We start from the raw sequence: 21,496 nt of genomic DNA on the forward strand, positions 1-21,496 counted from the left end.
ATATGCAAATGAGGCAGATTTGCTAGCTTTTTAAAAGAAAAACATTGTACTTATTTATTCATCATTAAGATTTTGTTCAAATTAATTGCTTTTGACATTTAATAATATAATCTTTGGATTATTTTCCTTATTTCCTATTTTTAATGGCTAATTTGCATAATATGCAAATTAATTTTCAGGTATTGTGATGAATTCTCATGCTAAGTGATAGTAACATATAAATGTCTACATAAATCAAAAGTTTTCAAGCAGTCTATATGAGAACAATTACAATATCTTGAAATATTTCCATATAAGGATGCTTATTTGCATAATATGCAAATTAGGTAGATTTGTCTGAGCTTTTGAATAAAAACATTGAATACAGTTATTTATCATTACCTTTCGCTCAAATTAAATTGTTTTGGATGCTTAATTTGTAATCTTTGGACTATTTTCCTTATTTTTCTAACTATTTATGGCTAATTTGCATAATATGCAAATTTCATAAATTTCCACTGCTTGGATTTTTTGGGACTTTTAGTATGTTGTTAAGGGGACCTTCCTGGAAAGCATTGCAGTGGAAAATCAAGTGTTGCAATTAGTGGCGGGTCACCCCCCTATTCTGGCTAGATTGACTGGACTATTAATAAACTTCTCTGCTGTACTTTGCTGAGATTGATAGTACGATTCTAGTTCCAGAACAGGTGACATGGCTTTGTCTAATGCTGAAGTCGGTAGAAACGGTGGAGAAAAAGGGAAGGAGAAACAATTAAGCTTTCATGGACAAGGAAAGAGGAAGGAAAACTATTTGCAATGACTCATGAGGAGGGTTATTTCACCGATCAAAAATGTGAGCGCAAAGCGCGAGCTAAAACTTGTGAATAGTCTAATCTGAAAACTTGACATTCTAAGCATTTTTTTTTGTAGAAATGATCAGGATGTTATCTGAATAAAGTATTAATGCAAGTAAAAAGTGCTAGCTGATTTTTTTTTCGTATTCTGACTGAAACCTTGACATTCTAAACACTGTTTGTACTAATTACAAGGATGGGTATCTTAATTGATGCGACTGTAAATATTTTATATTTTGATCTGAGAACAATAATTTTTTGGACGTTTTAATTTGAGAACAAGATATATATCCAATAAACAATTATTGCAAGGGTAAAACGCGCGCGTATTTAGGTTTAGAACCCAAAATGGGACATTCTATTAACTTTCTGTAATCATAAAAAAGGATGGGTGTCGTGCTAAGGAAATGATAAGCAGCGAGTGCGAAGCGTGAGCTGAAAATATGTCATTCCAATATGAAAACCAGACATTTTAAGCACACTTTCAAAAAAAGAGGATATAAATTGAATAAAAAATAATTTCATGCAAGAGAATGCAAAAGAACAAGTGGGGATTATATGTATGTACACCATCAATCAACTCTTTTAATATTCATGAAGATATGCATAGACCAAACTGTTTCACTAAAATAATGCATATCTTTCATATGGCATAACGCTGTTATTCCTTGTTCGATTTTGATCATATTTGCAGTATTTTGTTTGTCTGATTATTATCTGTTCATATCAGATTTTTCAGCCTGGATGACCCCTTTAATGCTCATGAAAAAGCGCTGAAATAATTGATATAGGCCTACTGACATGAAAACATGAAAAGGGGTATTTCAAAAACTCATGGTTTGTTGGAATTTATTATACGTATTTCGATAATCAAACATTTTGGCTATTCATAGTTTTTTTTAAATCACGAACAGGATGCGTAATTGCGTATCTCAATGAAACAAAATAATGAAAACCAATAACAATTAGATCATATAGATTTCATCAAAAATTTATGTATTTGTGAATTTTTAGCCTCTTGTTTCATTGACCTCACTTTATTATTATTCATTTCCCCATGTCCTTTTTTAATTCTCTTCTTTTTTTTCTCTATCTTTTTTGGCTATTGGCCAGCGGCGGGATTCCTTGTAACCCAGAGAACTCATCCTGGTTACGGGACTGCAATTGTTATATTTTGTTTATTGCCAGAAACCTTTAAGATGAACTGCAATTCTGTGGCCTGATTATTCGGTTTTCTCATTCCAACTTTGAACAAGAACGACAACAAAAATGACAGTTGTCCGCTTCCTGTTCTGCTTTTAACATTTTTCATTTGGGGGGGGGATTAAGCAATGCGTTCCACATTAATCTTTAATAAATAAAAAAAAGTAGACGAATACCTTGATATGGATGTTCCCAAGCTAACAAATATAAAGTATTTCAATTTGTAACTTGATTTTAACTTCCGTAACGAAGATTGACAAGGTTAAATGCTATCGAGAGGATTTAATGGTAAACTATCTTTGGATTCCCAGCATTGGTCATGCATTGCTAAGGATCTCAGGTTATGGACATGATGGATGAAAGTTATTTTAAGGTTGCCTCATTCAAATTATGAGCATTAAACTGAACGAAGATGTGCAATGATTTTTATGGTACTTTTTGTTATATGTTATTTGGTAAAGTCCTGCTTCTGAAAACAATATTGAATAGTTTTTCCATCTTGCAAACATTTTTGCTTCAGAAAATGAAATTATTGATACCACGCTAAAATTAAATTGTGTGCATTTCAATTTCAATCATTTCAAAAGTGATTTAATCGAGAAACATTACATAACGTAACGATGATATACAGTGCTCGACTTAATCCGGTCAATACTTCAAATTGACGCAACAGCGACTTGCCCCTTTTCTCATACATGGTACATGTACTTTCACAATATGCATCTTTCAACCCATTCTGTAGACTTCATTTTTGTCTCACCTGCGAAGCAAAGTGAGACTATAGGCGCCGCTTTTCCGACGGCGGCGGCGTCAACATCAAATCTTAACCTGAGGTTAAGTTTTTGAAATGACATCATAACTTAGAAAGTATATGGACCTAGTTAATAAAACTTGGCCATAAGGTTAATCAAGTATTACTGAACATCCTATTAGAGTTTCATGTCACATGACCAAGGTCAAAGGTCATTTAGGGTCAATGAACTTAGACCATGTTGGAGGAATCAACATCGAAATCTTAAACCGGAGGTTAAGTTTTTGAAATGTCATCATAACTTAGAAAATATATGGACCTAGTTCATGAAACTTGGACATAAGATTAATCAAGTATCACTTAACATCCTGCATGAGTTTCACGTCACATGACCAAGGTCAAAGGTCATTTAGGGTCAATGAACTTTGGCCGAATTGGGGATATCTGTTGAATTCCCATCATAACTTTGAAAGTTTATGGATCTGATTCATGAAACTTGGACATAATAGTAATCAAGCATCACTGAAAATTTTGTGCAAGTTTCAGGTCTCATGATTAAGGTCAAGGGTCATTTAGGGTCAATGAACTTTGGCCGAATCGGGGGTATCTGTTGAATTACCATCATAACTTTGAAAGTTTATTGGTCTAGTTCATTAAACTTGGACATTAGAGTAATCAAGTATCACTGAACATCCTGTGCGCATTTCAGGTCACATGACCAAGGTAAAAGGTCAATGAACTTTGGCCGAATCGGGTGTATCTGTTGAATTACCATCATAACTTTGAAAGTTTATGGATCTGATTCATGAAACTTGTACATAAGAGTAATCAGGTATCACTGAACATCCTGTTCGAGTTTCAGGTCACATGATCAAGGTCAAAGGTCATGTAAAGTCAATGAACTTTGGCCATGTTGGGGTTTTTTGTTGAATAACCATCATATCTCTGTAAGTTTATTTGTCTAGTTCATAAAAAGTGGACATAAGAGTAACCATCACTGAACATCTTGTGCGAGTTAGAGTAGTATTCAAAGTCAGCACTGCTGCTATATTGAAACGCGTGATGCAGGTGAGACGGCCAGAGGCATTCCACTTGTTTGTTGAATAACCATCATATCTCTGTAAGTTTATTGGTCTAGTTCATAAAAAGTGGACATAAGAGTAACCATGTATCACTGAACATCTTGTGCGAGTTAGAGTAGTATTCAAAGTCAGCACTGCTGCTATATTGAACCGCGTGATGCAGGTGAGACGGCCAGAGGCATTCCACTTATTTCCCCCCCCCCCCATCAATTGGTTCATTTTTCTGAGAATGACCCAGATGTGCAAACTTTGACTTCGTAGTTTGTTCTGTAAAAATTATTGAAGGCATAGACCACATGTAGCTAGATCTATATAAAGTCCGACCTCTCTTATAATTTTTAACCAGACACATCAGGAGTTGGGACCAGCACCAATAAATCCCTTATCTGGATCTGGGAGACCCAATATTAAATTCACACAGCTGTCTCCCCAATGGTAGCTACACGTAATCTATTGTAGTGGGCATACACACAGTATTCACTGCAGTGCAAAACCTTCCAAAGATGTAGTTCTAAACCCTGGCACGTACTGTAGGTAGCAAAATGTTTTTATAATATTCAGTATTTGATGTACTTCTCTGTGGTCGGTCAGGGTTGTTGGGGAAGTTCAAGGTTGGCTTTGCCCATTTAATTTATGGGATGGTCAGTCTCCACCCAGCATGACATGGTAGCAAGAATGTTAGATCCACAGACTCCATTGCTTTTGTTGCCAATGTATATTGATTAATCTTTTACTCCTCTGCAATTGTAATTTTTTTGTTTACAGTGGAAAGCTTGAGAAGTTTCCTTCAAAGATTCAGCTTGGGTGAGGGCAGTGATGCCCAAGAAGAAAAGCCTAAACCAGAACAACTGCTGAAAGAACTCACTCTTCAGGGTGTTGCGGACTTTATCAAAGAAGGAAAATGTGAGTTCTTCATTTGAGTATCTTTGCCTTGATCATAGATTTTGAATCAGGAATGAGAAGAAAGTTGGCATGTTATCACTTTCTCGAATAATAATTTCCTTTATGATTAAAATGAAGAAAAAAAAATCCTATGCAATATGTTAGCATGAAATATATGATAGCAAAATATTCACATAATAAAAGGAGGCAAGAAATGAATGAAATTACTTACATTAATAGTTCCCTTAAAACAAAAATGATTTGTTATGGTTGCATTTTTGTTGACTTGCATATATTGTACTTTATGTGGCCATACGCAGGGGGAAATTGCCCCCTATCAATTTTGAAACATACATTTTTTTACTGAAAATTTTCACAAAATTAACCAAATGTATGCACAAAAATCCTTCAATTTCATTTTACAAGCTGCAAATTCTCCCCAATGACAAGCTTGGTCGCTTTGCTCCCTTGCTCGCTTTTTAGTTAAAAAAAAGAGATTATGCGTGCTGCCCCCCAGCGAAAATGAATTTGTACGGCCATGGTACGGTATGATAAAACAACTTGGCACAAACAAAGAGAGCTGCATCTTTTCCATAATAAATATGTCTGTAAGATGTTGAGAATATATATATACGATACAAAAAAGAGGAGAAGGCAAAAATATTGTGTGAATGTATTTTTATTGTCATTTTTTTTCATCAAAAATAGGTAAAAATGTGATTGTCATGAGTGGAGCTGGAATATCCACATGTAAGTACTACCAGTAGATTTCAGGATGTACTTTGGGTCATTTACAGAAACAAATGTATGATTTATTTATAATTCTGATAAATGACTTATGACTGATCACATGATCATACAGTACATGTACTCTCACTATCTGAAAAGGTAAATGTAGGTGATTTTATTTGCCTTTTTCCTCATTTGAATGATAACTTCTAGACCCTCCTCAATTTGTTGTGTAGACTCTTTAAAAGATTAATGTCACATTGTTAACAAGGTCTTCCACTTATCAACTGGGAACATTTCCCTGGAGCAGTCATAGTCCTGATTTTCAGAAATATTAAAAGGGACTTTTTGAACTCTGATTGATCTTGTGTCTCTTATCTAGACTTAATTGTTCAGATAGATCACATTATGTTTGAATTAGTGATTTCCCTATTTAAGTAAAGAACAGAGATCAGTAGTTTGTGCTCATTGCACAAAGTATGCACAAAGTATCACTGACAAGTCTTAGGTCGCATGATCAAGGTCAACTGTCATTCATTGTCATTGAACATCGTCATTATATGAATTGTGTTTTTGTGAATAGTTATGTTATAGTAGTTTTCAAAGTCAGCACTGCTGCTATATTGAATTGTGTGATGCAGGTGAGACTGCCAGAGGCGCTCCACTTGTTTTGTGTTTCCTCCCACCCTCTTGAACAAACTTACAACCCATAATCAAAATTATCCTGTTGAAATATTCAAATTGATACTTTAAACTCATCTCTGTCATTAGTAATATATATTTTTTAATAATGTAAATTCTTTGTTATTGTAAGTCAGCACACCCAGGCACTTTGAAACATAAAGCATCCTACAAATATCATTATTATTTATTTATATATTTATTTATTATTTTTATTATTATTATCATCATTATTATTATTTTATGAATTTCCATTGAATTTATCATATACATGCATATGTTCACTATTATAATATAATATGAATAAATGAATGTTTAGTTTCGAATACATTTATTTAAAAGTGCTGATTAGCCTCATTCCATATTTAGTTATTTATCATTTGTAGTGACATTCTCAAGTTGAACTGATTAATTCTTCTCATTTAAGCTGCTGGAATTCCAGATTTCAGAAGTCCAGGTACTGGTTTGTATGACAACCTGCAGAAATACAACTTCCCAAATCCACAAGTCATCTTTGAAATTGGTTTCTTCAGGGTAAAGTTTAAAATTTAACTCTTTTTTTTTTGGTGTTTCATTCAAGGTTCAAGGTTCATATCAACACACACCTTTAAACATGTTTAGCCCTCTAGATAATTACCACGTAGAAGGGTTCACAACAACTTACTACAGTAATGTAACACACGGGGGGAAAGTCAACGCATGAAGAGTTAATAAGATTTATAAACCATCATTTTGATGTGAAAATTTTAAGAGCTTGCATTTGTATATGTAATTGCATCTGAAGATATATACTTTATAATATCCCCTTTTTTCTTTTGTTATGGTATTATCTATTTTGTTATCTCATTTAGGGTTGCGAAATTCCCGGGAATTTTCAAGGTGGAAACTTTCCATGGGAATAAACGGAATTTATTGGGAATTTTCGGCAAATTTCGGGAATTTTCAAGAAATGTTGGGAATTCAAAAAAAAGTTGCAATTTACTGATATTTATATACAGGAATTGAAAGGATTACCCTGGCAGATGATGCTTGATGGTCAGCCATAATATTGTTTTTTTCTTAACCCCGCCCCTTTTTTCGGGGGTGGAGGGGGCATCTCAGAAATAAAATTAGTAATGTAACATTTTTCGTTCCTGGACCTGATTTTTCCCATTTATAAGACTCAAGCCAGTGCCATAGCTGCTTGTGGGATTATTAGTCTGCTGTGCAAACCTAGTCAGCAGGCTCAGACCCTGCTTGAAATTTGATCAACAGGTGGGTCTCCACACAAAGACTAGCACATAAATTCTTGCTGTTTCCTGAGCGAGAGGGCCTTCAGTACATAAGGCTGTGAGTAGGCTGTACATTCAGACCCTTAACTCGAGTGAAGGCTTTGCACAGCAGACTATTGCAAACCCTTCACTCAAGGAAAGTGGTCTGAATATGCAGCCGAAGGTTTCTGCCAATGACTTGTGTACAGAAGGTTCTTGTGTTCAACAGAAAGTTTGTGCTAGTCTTGTGTGAAGACCCATTTGTGGATCAAAGTTTCAATAAGGGTCTGTGCGTGCAGACTTCATGTAAGGGGCAATGTTCTCTAATTAAAGTGTTACTAGTATTATATAAAGGCAGGTTCTCACATAAAAAAATCCCCTTAACATTTAAAGAAAAATAGTGTAATACTAAGTTTTATTATTTTTCATGATGATTTGAAAAGCTTAATTTTGTACATTGCTCCATCATGTTGCTGGATATATGTACTATAATGTATTTATGTACAGTTTGATGAATATTTTATATCCTTGGCAATGTTAAGAATGAAGAAAACTTTAAAATACAAATGGAAAGTATAATATTTGAGGATATCATTTTATAATTGTGTATTAAAATTTTTCTTTTCTCCTTTTGTGAAAATATGAAAGTTCCCGAAACTTTCCATGGAAATTTTCAAAAATTTCCAGCCCTTTGCAACCCTAATCTCATTCAACTTATTAATTTTTGTATTATATTACATATTTTTCAGGTATAATAAGATTAATTAGTATCATACAAAGCAATATAATAAGTTCATTGTGTCATAATCCTCTTCCGATGAATAATTCCATAAACTTGACAAAGTTTACCATACTTTTTGCCTGTCATAATCTGCATGCCCCATCCTAACCCTTACCCATCTGTTTAGTTTTGTTTCTGTTTTTATTTTGTTTTACCTTGTGTGTCTTGTCATTGAATGCATAAGGAATGTCAGAACAGGGTCCATGCGTTTGTTGCGTTTCTTTCAATTACTTTTCTTTCTTACGTTTTCCATTATGTTTCTTTCTATTCAGGAGAATCCAGAACCTTTCTTTACCCTGAGTAAAGAGTTGTTTCCAGGAGCGTTCTTCCCAACCCCAAGCCACTTCTTCATCCGTTTGCTTCATGAAAAGGGAATCTTGCTAAGACACTACACTCAGGTGTGTAGAGCATGTACCTTTCATTTCAATTTGCATAATGCCGATTCAATTTAGAGAGTTCTTGTCTCTCTGCCTACTGTCAAAAAGTCATGAAATACATTGCAAAAAAGTCTTTCAAATTATGTGCATCTATATTTGATTGAACCTTACTCCTCACACCATCTTTTATTCTCTTTTGATCAATTTGTGAAATTCTTTCATGTTCAGGTAGGTCTTTTTTTTCTTTCTCTCTTTCGTATTAAAAGCTCAAAATTATATTGGTTGAATTTCCATGGATATGATAATTGTATTGGGTGAGTAGGCTTACTTGTCAACCTATGTGTATTTTAAATCGTTATTAACTCTTGAAATGCTGGTATTGCCCAAGTGATCGATGCACACGAATCCCATAGAGTTTCAATTTATAGTAAAGATGGATATTGCCTGATTTGCATTGTATGTCTTGCTTCTCTATGTTGTCTGTAGAACATTGATACCCTGGACCGAATAGCATGTGTACCAGATGAAAAGATCATGGAGGCCCATGGATCCTATCACACCGGTCACTGCTTGAACTGTAATGAGGAGTACACAGAAGAGTTAATGAGAGGTAAGCCAACATCACATCTTTTCTCAATTATGAATTGATCCAGTCTCACTCCTCAAATGGGCAAATATTATTTTTCAAAAAATTTGTGAAATTTGAATGAATCGAATATGGATATAAAAAGTAGAAATGAACAATTGAAGTTGATAAGCTTGATGTCTAAGTAGATATCTCATTGTTTTCACTATGTTGCCAGTTTAGAGAGTAATGATTAGCTTCATTTAAACTTCCATTATTCACTGTACATCCATGTACAATTATGCTCCCTAAGGTCTTGGCTGCAGATTGTGTGAGCATAAAGAAAAACTGCATATTATTGCAATCTAGTCTATGAAGTACTGAATTTCATTAAATCCTTTTCTTTTATCACATATTTTATTTTGCTAATTTATGCATGAAATTACAATTCAGCAGTAAATCTATGAATGAAGTACTTTACTGCTACATCTTTTATTTTAGTTACTGGGGATTCTGATGAAATGTACATGAAAAAATTGGTACTATGAAAACGTATTTTATTATTTTTATAACACTCTCTTCCAGAGAGCTCCCTCAATGGTTGTCCATTAGAGTAGATCATATTACACTAATTCTTGTTGACCTTCAGTTGTGTTGTCTTTGTTGATAAATATTGATTTCTCTCCGATTTGGTTGCTTTACAGAAAAAATCATGGCTGATTTAATTCCAAAATGTGCAAAATGTGATGAAGGAGTCATCAAACCAGGTAAATTAGTGATATTGGAGGTTCAGTAAATAGTATGTGTGTAGTTTAATTGCATTTATTTTTATTCCAAAATCATCATATCCAAATGTAATCTATTTTAATCACAGATCATAGGGACTGGAGTAATGCAGATAAATAAGTGGGGATTTAACATTTTTTTTATTTTAGAGCATATTTGAAAGGATCAAGACAGTGCTTTAGTGGGTCAGGAGATATGCACATCATAGAAATTGTATGGTATCAACAGATCTTATATGTATATGTAATTGATTGCCATATGTAATTGATTAATGGTGATGTTGTATAAGTGTTATTGTAAGTAATGTCTTATTGTATAATACTATTTCTGTAAAGTACATTGAGAGTCCTAACAGATCTGAAATGCACTATATAAAAATTACATTATTATTATTATCTTCTCTTATTTGCTATTATTTAATCTCTCTTATTTGCTATTATTTAATCGTTAGTTGAATATGGTAAACCGATGAAATGAATTTAACCTCTTTGCACTGTTATTTGCTACCTATCCCCCTTTGTTCACATTCATTCCATTTAAAAAATACATATACATGTATGCAATAAAAATACATGTACATTCACATAGAATCTCAGAAACTTGTTGAATGTGAATCAGAATATAATTCACATTTCTTCTATATTTTTCTTTTCCAGATGTGGTATTCTTTGGTGAATCACTTCCTCATCTTTTCCCTCGTTTGGTGTCTGAGGTTAGTTTGTAGATAGGTTTACAAGGCACAATTCTTCCTCATTTCTCTGCCAGATGTATTTTTCTTTGGTGAAGCCCTTCCTCTTAGTTTATGTGTTTTGATGTCTGTGGAGTGTATTTGAACTTTTCCAGTTAAATTCAAATTCACACTCAGAGGGATAAAGTAATAGAGCTTTATACAAATTACAGTGCATGATTTTTTTTTAAATCATAAAAGTAATAAGTTTTGATATATGCACCCCTGACCAATATATCTCTTTAGCACATTGAAACAAAGTTTGCATGGGAAGAAGAAAAAAAAATTGCCTACATGTACCCTAAGACCACTAATTTTTTCCCTGTTCATATACATATATATATAGGGGAAGGCGGGGTAAGTTGAGCATAGGGGCAAGTTGATCGAGCCACCACCCCCAGGCCAATAATGAATGAGTCAGACATTGTGGTGGTGTCATGTATTGATGACCCATAGAATAACCCCTAAACCCACTACATTGTTTTCCACTTTGAAACAAAAAGTAGTTTTTTAGAGGGAAAAGTATGAATTTCAGCCAAAAAAGTAAAAAAGAGTGTGAAATAAATAAGTACTTTATTCACACACACACATCTTTAAATATAGTAAAGACATGATAACAACATTGTTGGTCCAGGTATGGATCTTCATTTTTGTCATAGTCTTTTATATGATGGATGCATAATAAATGTGTGGATACAAAATTATCGCACTAAGTTCGGACTGGGGTAAGTTGAGCCAAACAGCATGGGGCAAGTTGAGCCATGGTAATTCTTATGGTAATGTATCTTAAAAAACAAACAAACCATAAAAATCGATTGAAATGCAGGCTGAAAGGAGCAAATTTACATGACTGCTCTTTTCCTTTTAAAGGATGTTAGTATGTATAGAGAATTAGCAAGTGAAAAGACTTCAAACAAAAAATTGACATGCTGGTTCTCCCCCATACATTTTGTACGTAGTTTTTGTGGCTCAACTTACCCCAGACGGTGGCACAACTTACCCCATATATGGGGCAAGATGAGCCATTTGACATCGGTTTTTTCAACGGTCACGATGACTTTCAGTGTGGGGGTAGAAAGTTATATGTAGGTGAAAAACATTTCCCAATGATAAAATTTAAAGGCAAGGTACTTATTTCTACAATAGTACTAGTCATATCAATTCTAACATGCAAAATGCAAAAAGTGTCACAACTTACCCCGCCTTCCCCTACGATTACGATACTATTACCAATATCATTCTTTTCAAGATCCTTCCATATACGCATCAGAATACTGCAATTTTGTGATATATAGACTGAGGTTTACTGTACACAGCCAATGTTTGTCATCTCCAAATGCAGAGCATCTATCATTTATGTCACAAGGAAGCTATTGCTTGACAATAAACTGATTGCATGCATTAAGTGAGCGCTTCTAATTGTCCCAGAAATAAGCTGCACTATTTTCAGTATAAGAAGATTGTATATATAGCTCATAGTATATATAGAAGTTTATATAGCTCACCCAAATATAGCAATATTATGCCCAAAAGAAGGAAGAAAGATATTGGTAAATGGATCGTCGAAGACTCAGAGATAACAGACACCAGAAAAGGCCGCTTTAAACTGTATTGTCAGGCAGGCTCACTACCTTATTTTATTCAATCTGTAAAGACAGAAAACGGAAAAGCATCATAAACATATGTCCAATGATTTGACACAAAGAATTATCTGTTGTCATTACATACCAGAAATACTTCTTTTCTTCTTTAAAACAACTTGAAATATAAATATAAATATTCATCTGTATATAATGGATGATGTAAACAAATACTAAAACCTCATCTATATAAGAAAAAACGGTTTATAATTAATCCACATAATCTTTAAAACGTCTTGAAAAGAGACCAGAAATAAACCTCATTTGCATATGTATTTGCATTAAGTCTTAGTCAAATGCTTCATAAATTTCCAATAAATCAGCTTTCCGTTTACAATATCATATTTCTTAACTTACTATTAAATAACACAATTAACAAACAAATATATCCGTTATTAATTTCAGTTATATCATGAATGAGCCTAATGATAACTTGCCAAAAAGTTTTATTAACCAGATAAATAGTTAAGCCCGACTAAATTTATAAGAAACCCTTTAAAAACATTTAATATATATTCTCAACTTAACAGGCATCCTTCTTAGCTAGCGTTTGCAAACTAATATTAAAAACACAAAAGAAAGGCAACGGGTGACCTTGCATAAATTAAAGCTTCGTTTGTTTGACAAAACTACTGAATTAAAAGTTCCTAAAAATCGGATAATTACTCAAACTGTCATTGTACAACCTTTTAAATGTGCCTTTATACACCTCACCTATCTTTGGTAGAATTAAAACGAAAACAAACGTCAATCAATACATGAGACCACGCCCATATGCCTGCCCTAACGAATCTCGCCTATGACGTCATCACGCCGCTAAATTCAACATTTGTTCCCTTCAAAAACTCAAATATTCATACAACTCTCATATTACTTTTCCTGAATTAATCTATCAAGCTTATGTCTTTATAACGTTCAAATATACTCTTAAAACTTCACACTTCGGCTCATAAAGTACAACTACCTTGCCGAATCGAGTGCGCACCGCAACTCAAGTTCATTTCACATCCATTTACTGTACATTACACAGACACGCATACTGCGAGCGTTTATTACACGCCGCACGTGTTTATTACAGTTCAAGAATCTCTACACTATCTTAAACGTACTTTTTCTTAATACTCTGGAAATTATCTTTATATCTTATTACTTATATAATGTATAGTATTTTAATCATCAAACTTACTTCTTGGGCGGCATTTCCTGGCCAACTTGATACAAATTAAGAGACTTTCGTCCCTCGAACGTCAGTCCTTGACAAAATCAAAATGGCATCTAAATTTTACACATCATATCTAGAGCAGAATAATCGGCAAGATAAACAAAATCTTCATGGTAGCACGAAAGTGACAAAATCGAACTTGAAAAATACAAGGAGCAAAAATCGACAAATTACAAAATATAGTTTCAAGGTTTGCTCTGCAAACCAGTAAAGTCATTGATTTACATTCGTATACATCATAAAAAAAGTGCTAAATATGTATATAGCTGCAATGTTCTTGGCTTTTTTTTGGGTAGGGTTGGCATGTGTGTGGTGATTGAATAATATTTTGATATGATTTGTTTCTTTGCATAGGACTTTCCACAATGTGATCTCCTTATCGTGATGGGTACTTCACTTGTCGTCCAGCCTTTTGCATCCTTGGTTGATAAGTATGTCGTCACATCCACAACTCTCCAATTAATGTAAAAAATACTTTCCCATGATCTACTTAATTCTTAACTGTGCTTACACTCCTCAAGCTGGCAACAATTACACATCCTAACCCCATAAAAGATTTAACAAAAGTGAGCATAATTAATAAGGAATTAAATGTTGATTGAATGTTGATACTAGCATGGATCCCAGGAAGCCTATTTATTTTGAGGTCATAAGGTCAAAGGTTCAAACCCTTGAATGGAATATGACAGAGAACTTTAATTTATGTATGTACATCACCTCTATCTCATACAGAAATATCTTATTTTTAAAGTGGTCAAAATGCATGTGTAAAAATTGAAAAATTAAATTAAAGAATTCTTAATCTTTATCCAAAATTGGCAACAGGATTACATTCTAACATAATATGAACAAAAGTTTATTCTGCTTCACAGAACATACAAGATGTGTCATTAGCTAATTTCCAACGACAAATTGAATTTTTGTTGATAATAAAACGTTTCTCAGTATTTGACCATTATATCGTAAGGATGATATTTTATTAATCTTTTCTTTGTTTTAGTGACTGAGTTTCAGGATTAAGAACCTAATATTATTTTCTTTTAAAGTACTGAATTCGAGTGGTTTACTTCATTATCATTAATATCTTTATCTCCATTTTGTATTTTAAGAGTGCCAGAAACCACTCCCAGATTACTGATCAACATGGAGAAAACTGGACAGGTAAGAATGTTTGAATTGCCATGACTGTAATCATAAGATTTGTTCAGACACAAATCAGCACCTAAACCCTGAAATGACATCAATTTCATTTTTTTTTTACTTGCATAAGACTTCAAAATATGAAGAGAATAAAATCACATCCTATGTGTTCTTTGCGTTCGTCCCTTCTACAAGTGAACCTAAATCACTCTCAGACGTTTGAAAACTGACAATCCAAGGATCACATTGAGGCAGCAATAAACATAAACAAAGAGCTAGAATCAATTTAACTATTGATATTGGTCCTCTGCTCCAGGTTTAATCATTAAGTAGATTACAATTATTGCCTTATGATCATTGTACAAATGATGGCTACAAACAAAATATCTTGTACTTGTTTGTGACAAAAAGTAATACCTCACTCCTATGGTAATTTGTAAACAAACAATATGCGGATTTCATCTGTATACAAAATGGTGATAGCCATGTAATGAATTGTGTGCAATGGTGAGATGTGGGTATCTTACCAGTGAGAAACCTTTTAATGACTAATCCTGTATGATAAAATTAAAAAGAAATAATGAATAAGTAACATAGGCTCCTTCATTTGCATACTAACTGATTTGTGCAAATAACTTTGTGCAGTTAGTGAAACCTTAACAATATATAACTCTTATTCTAGATCAGATTTTGATGAGTTTTTCCGTGGTTTGATTCATTTTAAGTTTAGTAAAAAAAAAGTAAAAAAACCCCTATGGTACGGTATATTTATTATATATGCAACGCAGTTACAAAGACTGAATTGCATATGGATATACAATGTGTACAGTTTCATAACATTGGTATTATTTACATTATTAAAAAGTACACATATATCACATACTGAATGCAATAACATACTACTGCCTAGTAAAATATTAAAACAGTAATGTAGAACTCACACATTATTACAAAGAGGAAGAAGAAGGTAAAATTTTAGAATTCTAACAGAAGAATGTCATTTCAAAGGTCTGTACACTTCAGTATTGGATCATCATAGGGTGGCCACTTGGTCATTTGATCAACTGAAATATATTCTTTAGGGTGTCTGTCCTCTCAAGATCTGTTTTGAGGAGTGTTGCAGCAGAAAAGTTGCAGATAGGTTACCATCATTTCAAGTGGATATCAAGTATATTATAAGACTATACAATCAACATTGTGCATTCTTGGTAAAGACTCAGGGACAGAGTTAGTTGTGCAGAGGCTAATGCTTATTGAGTTGCTACTGATTTCATATTACAAGTACAAATAAACTCACAAGGTTGATAAAATTGATCTTGTTTTATATATTTCTTTTCTCAGGTTGATCCAATGATGATGGTGTCTGGTTTTTCATCGGGTATGGACTTTGACTCCGATGACAAGTATAGGTATATTCCTGCTGATAATAGTAACATTCATCATGTAACAAGATGAGTTGGAAAATCAATTTTAATTTTGGAGGAAAAAAGTCTAGGAAAATGAGGGTATATGATTGATGTAGTCAAATATACTAATTATAGAGTTGGTAAGGTCTTGATAAAGACTAATGAGTTCACAATATGATTAAAAAGGAATCACTTATGTTAAAAATTAATAATTGTATAATTTGAAAGAACAACTTCCCTTAGGACTATCTAGAGCAATATGAATTTTATATATGGCAATTAGAAGGCATATTCTTATCGCATTTGTGTTCTATATTTCTGGAAGCTTTATAGATTCATTAATGCTTTCATGGATTTAGAACATTTTATATATGGCAATTAGAAGGCATATTCTTATCGCATTTGTGTTCTATATTTCTGGAAGCTTTATAGATTCATTAATGCTTTCATGGATTTAGAACATAGATGCCTATTGTGAAAATCCTATTACTCTTCCAGTTTTACGATCTCCTTGATTATTGAATCATGTAAATGTGTTTTCTGTCTTACAGAGATGTAGCCTACATCGGCTCAAGTGATGAAGGATGTGAGAAACTTGCTGATCTAATCGGTTGGAAGGTGGGTCTCAACTTTGTTGATTTATCTCTTTGAGCCAAGTCAAATTTATTCCAAATGCAGGGGTAAATATGAATCTGTCTATCAGTGCAACCCATTGGAGTAAACTTTGGTAAACATGTGATATTGTTAGGTTACCTATATAACATACAATTCGATCTTGAGGGTTACAGATGCACTTGACCAAGAGGTTGAGCTGCACCTTTTCAGGCAGGAATTCCTCAAGAAGCTGTACATCGCATATATCCAAAACTGGGGAATGAGAGAGTGTTGCCATGAAATATACCACCTTCATAGCAATATATGTTAAAGAGCTTGTGTGTCATTCACAGCAGCTTTTCCTACTTTCCCATTGACCCCCCCCCCCCCACCACCATCTTGGTGCTAGCAGGATTCCCGTAGGTTCTGACTTTTGATCAGGTGCCAAAATCACAGTCTTTCATAAAGGGGTTGGTTGATCGACCCTATCATGACTTTCAATTTTTTGCTCGGTTCCATGCATCTTGCCCCTTTGAACCTGATAGGTCGGAATACCAATCTACCAGTGAACATGCATATACTTCAGCCGGGCCGGCCTGAGTACTAGCGGGGGGGGGGGGGGGAAGAAGCCAGTGGGGCTCAAATCATGGGAATTTGTGAATGTGTTTGATATGTGCAAATAATTCAGGGTATGGGTCACCGCTGCCCCTAATAATTCAGGGTTCAAAGGGTTAATGATACTTTGTATGCTCAAACCTAATTAATGTATGCAGAGATGGATTCGAATTAAATGAGTTAGAATATAGTCATTAAGGGTTTCAGCATGTGTTGTTTATTATGATTAGATACCAAGATTGGTGTACTGCCTGGATTTCTGCTCGGTAATTTGCATTTCTCCCTCTCACTCATCAATATGTGCATGAATATTGTTGTGGATAGTTTACAATACGAATATTCCCTGGGAAGCAATTTCATTTAATATGATGGATTTAAATCTTCTATGGGCAGGTACTGCCTTCTTTCTTGACATAGATCCACTTTGTTCTGAACATGTGAAAACATAAAGTCCTGGAGGCCGTTTCATAAAGCTGTTCGTAAGTTAAGAGCAACTTTAAGAACGACTGGTAAACCTTTCTTACGCGCTAAACCATTGCCAATGTACATTGTAGTGTCTACCATTTATCACAAGAAAGGATCACCAGTCGTTCTTAAAGTTGCTCTTAACTTACGAACAGCTTTATGAAACACCCACCAGGTAAAACCACTGTCTTCTGGAACCAGATGTTCTTTGTCCAAAACCTTATGGGCAATTTAAAGTTCAGTTGTCAATCGATTCATTGTAAATGCTGCTACCTCCTGGCTTTGCACTAGCAGGCATAGGTTGAGCCCTCATAGCCCACAGGAACCATCTCTTCCATTCATTTCTTGGCAAGTTGTAAGATCAATTCTGTACCGGCTTTATCTTTTCAACCTTGGTATTGCAGAAAGATTTTGCAGCTCTTGTCAAAGAGGGTGAAGCACAAAAACAGAAAAAACAAGGCAAATCTGTCAAGAAAAACAATGACCATGCATCGTCTTCAACAGCCAAAACTCCTTCGGCAGCAAAAGATAAAACCCCTAAAACATCATCTCCATCTAAGAAGTCTTCGGCATCACCAACAAGTGAACAGAAACCCAAAACATCATCTCCATCTAAGAAGTCTTCGGCATCACCAACAAAGGACCAGAAACCCAAAACTGCAAATGTTGGCAATTACTCTTATTGTTGATTTTCACAATTAATTGTCCATTTCAGTCAATGCAATCAATCTTTAAAAAAAAAGAAGTTCTACAGTGATTGTTAAGCTTTGTGTTGGTTGCAGGCCCCAGAGGCCCATTTCTCAACACCGTCGTAAGTCATAACTTCTTGACTAAATCATAGATAGTCAGCTACTTGTCCGCTAACCGTTTCACGAAGCCCTCTTTACCAAGATCAGGTACAACAACCTCACTAAATGTTTATGACACCTCTGAACCTGTCATAACTTCTTTCTTAATGAGGTAGTGGTATCACGTGGGTAGACTATGACATGCAAAAGTGCCTAGAAATTTGAACATTATAATCTTACGTAATCAATCATAGGGGTTGAAATTACATCACAAAACAAGTGGGATAATGCATTTAATGATATTGTAATACAAAGAAACTATAGAAACTGTTGGTAAAATGTCACAAAACTATTTATTTTAAAATAGTAACATGATTTAATCGATAAAGTTTCTACCATGTCAGGCCATCCGTAACTGAACTCGTACTTGTTGTTTTCATTTCCCTATTAAGAGTTGGATAAATTCTATCTCTAATGTATGCATATAATTTGTCAAATATCATTATATTTTGGTATTAATGATGGAAAATGTTTCGTTTAACTATATTTTGATAATGTTTGGAATCATAAGAGACTGTATAATTATCATTATTTTACAAAGAAAACCGTTACGGTTTACTTTTGTAAACTATTAAAATGGGATATCCCGGGGTACCTATCTCAACATCCACAAGTGATTTTTTTAGTCATGAAATGAATTATTCATAATTTAATTTTCTCTGCTATTGAATGCTCTAGTCTTCATGGTCTTAAGTATGTATGATGCATAATTCACCTGTGCTATTATTTTGAAAAGATTTATTTCTCAATTCGTCACAATATTTGCAAATTTGTCATAATTTATCTTTTTTAAATTATGATATTTTGTGACTAAGGCTACATCTCGTCTGCTCTTTTTACCGATAGTATTGATATCAAGGTATTTTAGTCAAGAAGATTTTTGAGAAACAGGTTTAGTAAGATTGGAACTAACTCCGTGGTTGGTGTATAAAGATATGACTAACTTTTCCATGTGTTGAGAAACGGGTCCCAGGTCTTTATAACGAAAAGCATTGTGATTTAAATTGTACAGCAGCTGATTATATGTAATGCTCAATGTAATCAAATGAGACCTGCAATCAAGCACTTAGGTTTTTGTCATGGGATGATTGATATAGTGTAAATATGAAGCCCTGAACAATTTCATGAAAATCAAAATATACCAGAACATTTTATTGACCAGAATCACCAGGGGCCCATTGCATAAAAGTTACTTTTGTAGTAACTTCGCCATGCAATGGCAATTTTCCTGAAATGAATTATTCTGATTAGCTGTTGAACATCTCAACCATGGTAGTTTCCATTGGATAGCCTTTCCTTCATAACAAGCAGTGGGGAACATTCTACAATGCAAGGAGTACCACAGAATTCAGTTCTTGATATCTTGATTGCATTTCAAAATCTTGATATTTCCATTTCTCTATCTATCCATGATTATTCGCCACCAACATATTAAGATTTGACACATTAATTTGCCTTTTTCAATCATTCCCATGGTATTGTTATGTAAACGTATGGAACTAGTTTTGTTTGTTTTCTTTCTTTTTTTTACTCGAAAATGAAGCTTTCTTTGTCGTCATCAATGTCCTCCTGATCACCTTATATTTTTGGGGTAAATTATTTACACTTTTAAACTCATCCTCAAGTTTAATCATGTGTTGAAAAGATATTTGCTGTATCAATGTTATTAGATTCTCCTAAAGCAGTTTTTAAGCAGCAAAAGTTGCTGCCCATCTGTAGATTTGCCGTTATATTTCTCAGTTGGCAATGGGCCTTGTTTATGGTTGACATGTCATTATGTTCAACATGTAAAACATGTGTTTTATATGTATATTTTTGTAACTGTTAAATGTTATTGAATTTAATGCGAGATATATACATGTATATGGAATAAAAATTTATACACAAATTAAAGTAGACATTTGACATTGTCAATGAGATTATTTTGATTATGTTACTGTTATTTTGATACAATTTATTGTATTATGGGGGGGGGGGGGGGAGAAGAAGAAAAGAAAAGATGAAAAGGAAAAAATGGAAGCGCTTTGTGCTGAAATTATTGGTTTTGTGAGGTACATATGCTCATTCCCCCAAAGTTGTTGAATTACTGATATTTTACGGTCATGTAAACTTTTCAACTTTAATTACAAACGACACTTACTTTACACTGAGCAACCCCTTTCTCTTGATAAATAATCATAGCCTCTCCCTCTCTGTTTCTTTCCTCCTTCTTTCCTGTCCTGTCTTATGCTATATGGATGTATTTTTATGATTATGTATGTATTATGTTTTATGTATTATGTATTACGTACTATGTGCACTTATGAATGCTATTTTGTGCCATCCAAACAAGCCTGATGAGCTTTCATTTGGTCCACCACTATTTCAAAATGTATTTGTATATTGCTTTGTACATATTTTAATTTTGTGGAAATAAATGAAATGAAATCATACATCAAAAGAGACGTGATTTGATGTACTTATGTGCTTGATTGTTGTATATCTTATCATGTATACATTTTCATATACTTTAAGGACCCTTAAAATCAGCTTAATGCTGAGAGGGCACCACAATAAATATTGCTTAAATAAATAACAAACAAAATGATTATAAACATTAATTATTTCACGATGAATATCATTAAGATATTGATGTTGTTTGTTTTGAATGTAGGGAAGACGACCATCCTCTACCGGTTGATGTTGAAAGAGCATGTATTTACTACACCTACCTTGGGATTTAACTCGGAGACCTTTACCCCAATGACTGGTTCCACATTCACTATGCTTGATCTTGGAGATTGGCCTAAACTCAGGGAGCGAGATTGGCATCATTACCAAGAAGCTGAAGGTTTGTAATAGTAAGACAATATAGTACCTTAACTTCTTGTTTTATTTGTAATTATGTGCCTGCTTGTCCGTATTTTGTCAGGCTTAAAA

At 33.9% G+C, this 21,496-nt stretch overlaps 1 protein-coding gene across 1 annotated transcript in view; it reads left to right on the plus strand.

The window, feature by feature from the left end:
- LOC121418874 (NAD-dependent protein deacetylase sirtuin-2-like) overlaps positions 1-18,601 on the plus strand; it is a 29,293-nt gene extending 10,692 nt beyond the window's left edge. Inside the window, exons 2-13 of the mRNA XM_041613061.1 lie at positions 4,635-4,772; positions 5,460-5,501; positions 6,589-6,695; positions 8,465-8,590; positions 9,056-9,179; positions 9,839-9,901; positions 10,577-10,632; positions 13,864-13,940; positions 14,619-14,670; positions 15,991-16,058; positions 16,607-16,673; positions 18,134-18,601. Of these exons, the coding sequence (XP_041468995.1) occupies positions 4,635-4,772; positions 5,460-5,501; positions 6,589-6,695; positions 8,465-8,590; positions 9,056-9,179; positions 9,839-9,901; positions 10,577-10,632; positions 13,864-13,940; positions 14,619-14,670; positions 15,991-16,058; positions 16,607-16,673; positions 18,134-18,418 (1,205 nt within the window). The 3' untranslated portion in view covers positions 18,419-18,601. The remainder of the gene's footprint in view (positions 1-4,634; positions 4,773-5,459; positions 5,502-6,588; positions 6,696-8,464; positions 8,591-9,055; positions 9,180-9,838; positions 9,902-10,576; positions 10,633-13,863; positions 13,941-14,618; positions 14,671-15,990; positions 16,059-16,606; positions 16,674-18,133) is intronic.
- The last annotated feature ends 2,895 nt before the right edge of the window (positions 18,602-21,496 follow it).

This window comes from Lytechinus variegatus, chromosome 7, assembly GCF_018143015.1.
Source record: "Lytechinus variegatus isolate NC3 chromosome 7, Lvar_3.0, whole genome shotgun sequence".
In the NCBI taxonomy this organism is placed as follows: Eukaryota; Metazoa; Echinodermata; class Echinoidea; order Temnopleuroida; family Toxopneustidae; genus Lytechinus; species Lytechinus variegatus.